This window comes from Ochotona princeps, unplaced genomic scaffold, assembly GCF_030435755.1.
Source record: "Ochotona princeps isolate mOchPri1 unplaced genomic scaffold, mOchPri1.hap1 HAP1_SCAFFOLD_148, whole genome shotgun sequence".
NCBI lineage: Eukaryota > Metazoa > Chordata > Mammalia > Lagomorpha > Ochotonidae > Ochotona > Ochotona princeps.
In genome coordinates, this window is record NW_026697404.1 from 182,427 (window position 1) to 189,313 (window position 6,887).

Genomic DNA, 6,887 nt, shown 5'->3' on the forward strand with positions numbered 1-6,887 from the left:
TCTTTACCGTGAGCTGAAACACACCAGACGCAACGAGGTATCTTAGGAGGTTTATTCCAACGGGGCAGGAACGGGTAGAGGTGGTGAAAATCAGGAGGAGAAAAGAGGGGAGAGGAGAGAGAGCAGAGAGACAGAGACCAGAGAAGGAGGGATAAGAGAGAGGTAAGAGCAGGATAAGAGCGGGTTGGTGCCTGCAGGTGAATGCCTAGGGATGATTGGCGAGTGGGCGGAGTTGGGGAGGGGGCTGTAAGATTGGGAGGTGGGATTCTCAGGTGGAATGCCAGGTTACATCTGATTGGTGGGTAGCTAGGCCGGCGGGAGTTTTGTGAGCTGTGAGGAAGAAGGAATGGCACCGTCCAGGGAAGGATATTGGAATAACTCCTTACACAGGGTGCATCCCGGTGGGGCCTGCCCGCCCTGGGACTTGGCCGGAGCCTCTGCGGACTCGGAACAGGAGGGAGGCACAGTGGGATGGCAGCGACCTGGCTGCGGCAGGTGCGATCCACCGACACCCCTGCGAGATCCTACCCTGCACCCGGGGGGCCGCAGGGCCAAGGGAACCACCCTCCCCTCTTCCAGCCACAGGGGGCAGTAATGACCCTGGTGGTCCACGTTGGGTAACACACGGGTTTGGAGATTGGGGCTGCTACCCCGCCTGTCACACCTACTGTCCTGGGGGAGAGGGGTGAGTCATTCACTGAATGCCTGTGACAGCTGGGGCTGGGCCAGGCTGAAGCCAGGAGCTTCCTCCAGGTCGCCTGTGGTGCTGCAGAACTCCAAGGACTCGGATCGTCCTCCACTGCTTTCCCAGGTGCTTAAGCAGGAGCAGGGTGGGAGGTGGGGCAGCCGGGATTGAACCTGTGCCCATGTGGGATGCTGGCACTGCAGGCAGTGGTTTGACTGGTGGCACCACAGCACGGGTGGCAAGGGGCCCTCAGCAGGAGCTGGAAGGTACAGGGCTAGGTCCCTGCAGACAACTCCTAGCCTAGATTCTGGGCAGCTCAGCACCTGTTCTGCCTGTGGGAGGTGGCAGAGGGGACAGGGAGGCCTTGATGTCAGCTCCTTGGGGCAGAGCCTGCACCAACCGCTGCTCTGGGTCTGCTCCCCCCACTTGCCTCACCCCTGCCATCCCACTTGCTCTGCACCTGTCCCTGCCCCACCACCTGCCCCTGACGCCCCTACTTGCCTCTGCCCTCCCCTCCCCCAGCCCTCCCCTCCCCCTTGTCTCTGCCCTGCCCTCCCCCTTGCCCTGCCCTGCCCTCCCCCTTGCCCTCCCCTCCCCCTTGCCCTCCCCTCCCCTCCCCTTGTCTCTGCCCTCCCCTCCCCCTTGGCCTGCCCTCCCCCTTGCCCTTGCCCTCCCCTCCCCCTTGTCTCTGCCCTCCCCTCCCCCTTGTCTCTGCCCTCCCCCTTGTCTCTGCTCTCCCCTCCCCCTTGTCCTGCCCTCCCCTCCCCCTTGCCCTGCCCCACCTTATTTGGTCTTTTGGTTTCTCTGTGGTCCTTCCCTGGGACACATGGCTGAATGAGCATCAGGGTCTACCAGGTCAGAGGGTCATCAGAGGCTGGGGCTCAGAGCCTGGGACTGGCCAGGGGAAGGACAGCCTGGCCACTGTGGGATCCCAGCCTGGGGTCCCCCACAACAGGACAGAAGGGTGTGGGAGTCTCAGTGACCAGAAAGGTTAGGAGCCCCTTCTCTTCCCACTCCCAGGTGAGCATGGGATGTGGCCATATACCAGTCCTCTCCTGGTCCCACACTGATGGCCAACAGATCAAGTGCCCAAGCCTTCCCAAGCCATGGGCTCTTACATCCAGCTGAGTATCTCTGTACATGATTAGGTTAGGTGTGCCTTGCCTGGGCCTGAGAGAGTTACCAGGAACCAGGAACCTGCTTCAGGCAGCTCCTGTGCCATGACCTTTGTGGTCGACACGGATGGCTTCTGAGTGTATCCTGCCTCCCCTTCCCCTGCCCAGCCCCGGCCAGTGCCTGCCTGGACAATGGCCTGACCCCAGCCTTGCTCACAGGCTGGCCTGGGGTGAGAGGTCCCAGCTACAGAGGTATCCTGGCGTCCCCATGTCCCTACCCTGGTTGGTGCAGCTCCCTATGGTGTCCTTGGGTGCTGGGCAGTCAGGGCTTTGTCCTGGTACCTTGGATTTGTAGCCCTGACTGCCTTGCAGGTGCCAGGGCCAGGGGCACGGGATGGTGAGCAGTGGGGCGGGGTCTCCACAGTGGCTGGCTCCACCCCCAAGTCCTGCCCTGCCCATCTGCCCTATGCCTTTACTGAGGCCGGTGGGTGAGGGCAGCAGTGGCAAGGCTCCTGAGGGGCCCTGCCCTATTCCTCCAGCCCCAGGTCCTGGCCGGTCAAGCTCTGGGTGGTCGCAGCTGACACTCTATCTCTCATCAGCTGCCACCATGAGCCTGCACATCCAGTTCGAGCAGCTGACCGATGCCAGGTGGACGGAGCTCCTGCCCCAGATCCAGCAGTGCCCGGTGGTCAGGTGGGTACTCAGGATGCGTGGTGGACAAAGAGAGATTTTGCCTCTGCTGTTCATTCCCCAGTTGGTTGCAACAGCTGGATCTGGGCCAGGCTGAAGCCAGGAGCCAGGAGTTTCTTCTGGGTGTCCTGCCCAGGTACCGGGCCCCAAGGACTTGGGCCGTCCTCTGCTGTTTCCCCAGGGACATTAACAACAGCTGGATGGGAAGTAGAGCAGCTGGGACTTGAACTGGTGCCCATAAGGGATGCTGACGCTGTAGGTGTTGGCTTAGCATGCTGCCCCACAGCCTGGACTCCCAGACACGGACAAGGGCCTTGTGTGACAGCATCAGATGTCACTTTCATGGTTTGTGATGGTTTCTGTCCATTTGAAAATACAAAGTCTACAGCCCAGGCAGGATTGGCCAGCACTGTCTGAGCTGAGCAAGGGCCTGGGGCAGCTGACCTCTCTGCTTCCTCTGGGAACACGGAGGACAAGTTCTGGCTCTGGTCAGCACTAGCTTCTAGCCTCTTGGCTCTAACAGCGCAGGATGTCTGCCTGTCCCAGGATGCCCCCACACTGTCCCTCTCGGACATACCTGGGACAGTGTGGGGCCTCCAGCATGTGGTCAGATGCTCATGTGTGGGTCTGCTGAGCAGGGGCTGGCTCAGCCCCTGGGTCCACTCACAGCCCTGCCCACGCCCGAGGCTGTGCCTGCTCAGCTACCCCCCCACCTGTGGACGCTGGCAGGCCCTAGTGGGCTGCAGGAGGGGGTTGCCCACCAGCTGACCGGGTGCTGTTTGCAGGGTTGAGGACTGCGGTGTCTCGGGAGAGGCGCGGTGTGGCGCCCTGAGCAAAGCACTGCGGGCCAATTCCGCCCTCACGGAACTCAGCCTGGCCTTCAACGCGCTGGGGGACACGGGTGTGGGCCAGGTGCTGCAGGCGTTGCAGGGCCCCAGCTGCCAGGTGCGCAAGCTGAGGTGAGTGGCAGCATAGGCGGCTGACTGGGGAGGCCCTGCCGGGGAGGCGGGGTGGGGGCAACCCTGACGCTGCTCCCTCAGCCTTCAGACGTGCTGCCTGAGCGAGGCCGGCTGCGGGGTGCTCCCGGGCGCCCTCCGTGCCATGCCCGCGCTGCGTGAGCTGCAGCTCAGCGACAACGCCCTGGGGGACGCGGGCCTGCGGCTTCTGTGCCAAGGACTCCTGGACCCTGAGTGCCACGTGGAGAAGCTGCGGTGAGCTCCCCGCCTGCTTCCCTGGGGAGCATGCGGGCCACTGGGGACTCCCTCACCCTCTCTGGGCCGCCGTGCGGTGGGGGGTGTGCGGAGGTGAGACCCCAGCCTGGCCTGCCCCGCAGGCTGGAGTACTGCAAGCTGTCGGCCGCTGGCTGTGAGCCCCTGGCTGCAGTGCTCAGAGCCAAGCCCGGCTTGAAGGAGCTCGCGCTGAGCAACAACGACCTGGGCGAGGAGGGCGTCCACGCCCTGTGCGGGGCCCTGCGGGACGCAGCCTCGCAGCTGGAGGTGCTCCGGTAAGGCCAGGCCCGCGGGGTGGGGCGCGGAGGGCGGGCTGCGGGGCACACACAGTGTCCACTCACGCACGCCGCATCCCCAGGCTGGAGACGTGCGGCCTGACAGCGGCCAACTGCACGGAGCTGGCGGAGGTGGCGGCGTCCAGGGGGTCGCTGAAGGAGCTACACCTGGGCGACAACCCGCTGGGCGACGCGGGGCTGGCGGCGCTGTGCGCGGGGCTGCTGCGGCCCAGCTCCCAGCTCAGGACCCTGTGGTGAGTCTGCGGGTGCGGGGCGGCGCGGGGCGGCGCGGGCGCGGGGCACCCACTGACAGCGGCCCTGCCCGCAGGCTGTGGGACTGCAGCTTCGGCGCCGACGGCTGTCGCGACCTGTGCCGCCTGCTGAAGGTCAAGGACAGCCTCAAGGAAGTCAGCGTGTCCGGGAACGCGCTCGGGGACCAGGGCGCGCGCCTGCTCTGCGAAGCCCTGCTGGAGCCGGGCTGCGGGCTGCAGACCCTGTGGTGAGCGGGGCGGGCCCTGCTGGAGCCAGGCTGCAGACCCTTGGGGACCTGGGCCCGGTCTGGCTGCAATGGACCCAGAGGAGCCCTCAGCGACACCGTGGTCCCCACAGGGTGAAGTCCTGTGATCTGACGGCCGCCAGCTGCCCCCACTTCGGCTCCGTGCTGGCCCAGAGCACGAGTCTCCTGGAGCTGCAGCTGAGCAGCAACCCGCTGGGGGACGCAGGGGTTGAGGGGCTGTGCCAGGGCCTGGGCCAGCCTGGCTGCGTGCTGCAGGCGCTGTGGTGAGTGTGGGGTCCCTGGCTGTGGGCGCTGTGGTGTGTGGGGTCCCTGATTGTGGGTGCTGCTGTGTGTGGGGGGGTGGTCTCTGGCTGTGGGCGCTGTGGTAAGTGTGGGGTCTCTGGCTGTGGGCGCTGTGGTGTGTGGGGTCCCTGATTGTGGGTGCTGCTGTGTGTGGGGGGATGGTCTTTGGCTGTGGGCGCTGTGGTAAGTGTGGGGTCTCTGGCTGTGGGCGCTGTGGTGTGTGGGGTCCCTGATTGTGGGTGCTGCTGTGTGTGGGGGGATGGTCTCTGGCTGTGGGCGCTGTGGTGAGTGTGGGGTCCCTGGCTGTGGGCGCTGTGGTGTGTGGGGTCCCTGATTGTGGGTGCTGTGTGTGTGTGGGGGGGGTCTCTGGCTGTGGGCACTGTGGTGAGTGTGGGGTCCCTGATTGTGGGTGCTGCTGTGGGGGGGGGGGTCCCTGGCTGTGGGCGCTGTGGTGTGTGGGGTCTCTGGCTGTGGGCGCTGCTGTGTAGGGTCCCTGATTGTGGGCGCTGTGGTGTGTGTGTGTGGGGGGGTCTCTGGATGTGGGCGCTGTGGTGTGAGGTCTCTGACTGTGGGCGCTGTGGTGTGTGTGGGGGTCTCTGACTGTGGGTGCTGTGGTGTGTGTGGGGTCTCTGGATGTGGGCGCTGTGGTATGTGGGGTCTCTGATTGTGGGTGCTGCTGTGTGTGTGGGGGTGGTCTCTGGCTGTGGGCGCTGTGGTGTGTGGGGTCCCTGACTGTGGGTGCTGCTGTGTGGGGTCCCTGATTGTGGGTGCTGCTGTGTGTGTGGGGGGGGGTCTCTGGATGTGGGCGCTGTGGTGTGAGGTCCCTGGCTGTGGGTGCTGTGGTGTGTGGGGTCTCTGGCTGTGGGCACTGCTGTGTGTAGGGTCCCTGACTGGGCGCTGCGGTGTGTGTGGGGGGGGTTTGTGTCTGGCTGTGGGTGCTGCGGTGAGTGTGGGGTGTTCTGAGCTGAGGGTTGCCCCACCGTTGGCTTTACCAACTGCTCTGTCCTGCCCACCCTCCTCCCACCAGCCTAGGGGACTGCGAGGTGGGGAATGCCGGCTGCAGCCGCCTCGCCACGGCCCTGCTGAGCACACCCAGCCTGCGCAGACTGGACCTCAGCAACAACTGCATGGGGGACGCTGGGCTCCAGCAGCTGGTGGACAGTGTGCGGCACCCAGCGTGCGCCCTGGAGCAGCTCGTGTACGTGAGCGCAGCCTGGTCCAAGGCCTCCTCCCCTGCCTCACTTAGGACACCTACTGGATAGTGGGGGCTGGGGGAGCTGGCCCAGGCCTATGACCCCTACCCCTACAGACCCTGTACCTGCTGGTCAGTGGGAGAGGGGGACTTGGAGGGGAGCTGACCCAGGCCTGGCCTCTCTCCCGCCGCAGACTCTATGACATCTACTGGACGCAGGACATGGAGGAGCAGCTGCATGCATTGGAAGAGGCCCGGCCCCCACTGCGTGTCATCTGCTGAGCTCCCCCCCACCAGCAGTTCTGGTCCCGGTCCCCTGTGATTGTGACAATTAAAGCGTGTATGGGCAGGACGGTTTCCTTTTGGGCTTGGGGAGGTCACATCGTGCCCTGCCTGGACGCTGGCCCACTCAGACTGATTGGGCCTTAGAGTGCCCTGTTGTCGCAGCTGGTGACAAAGTCAGGGGCTGGGGCTGAGCCCCCTCCTGTGGCACCAGCATCCCACATGGGTGCCAGTTCAAGTCCCAGTTGCTCCTCTTCCAACCCAGTTCCCTGCTAATGACCTGGGAGGACGGCGCAGTGCTGGGGCCCTGTGCCCAGGGGGATGGTGTGTGACAGCCCAGAAGCTCAGCAGCCACTGTCAGGGAAGAAGGAAGCACCCAGTCCCACTGTCATGTGAAGGTCTGTTGGACTCACTGTGTCAGTACGTAATGGCTCGCCTGTGTATGCTAACACAATGCAGATCCTCTGTGCTTTTCTCTTTCTCATGCAAATGTGGGATATGAGAATGCCCAGGACTCTTCTGTAAGGTCATCCAAGCTACCCATCTAGTGACCCTCTTACATATGGCCAGGAGCCACTCCCCATGGTAGGATCTGGACATGGCTCCTAGCAGAGGGACCA

General features: G+C 64.4%; 1 protein-coding gene across 2 annotated transcripts; it reads left to right on the forward strand.

Annotated features, from left to right (window-relative positions):
- Window positions 1-409: 409 nt before the first annotated feature.
- On the forward strand, window positions 410-6,276 carry LOC131478944 (ribonuclease inhibitor-like). Of its 2 annotated transcripts, none has more exons than XM_058659587.1 (10): window positions 410-495; window positions 2,340-2,493; window positions 3,276-3,449; window positions 3,531-3,701; window positions 3,824-3,994; window positions 4,078-4,248; window positions 4,323-4,493; window positions 4,604-4,774; window positions 5,821-5,991; window positions 6,180-6,276. In XM_058659587.1, the coding sequence occupies exons 2-10, from the start codon at window positions 2,408-2,410 to the stop codon at window positions 6,265-6,267; spliced, it is 1,374 nt and encodes a 457-aa protein (XP_058515570.1). In that variant the 5' UTR covers window positions 410-495; window positions 2,340-2,407; the 3' UTR covers window positions 6,268-6,276. The 2 variants fall into 2 exon arrangements, with proteins under 2 accessions (XP_058515570.1, XP_058515569.1); XM_058659586.1 differs by lacking the exon at window positions 410-495 and adding an exon at window positions 1,857-2,030.
- The last annotated feature ends 611 nt before the right edge of the window (window positions 6,277-6,887 follow it).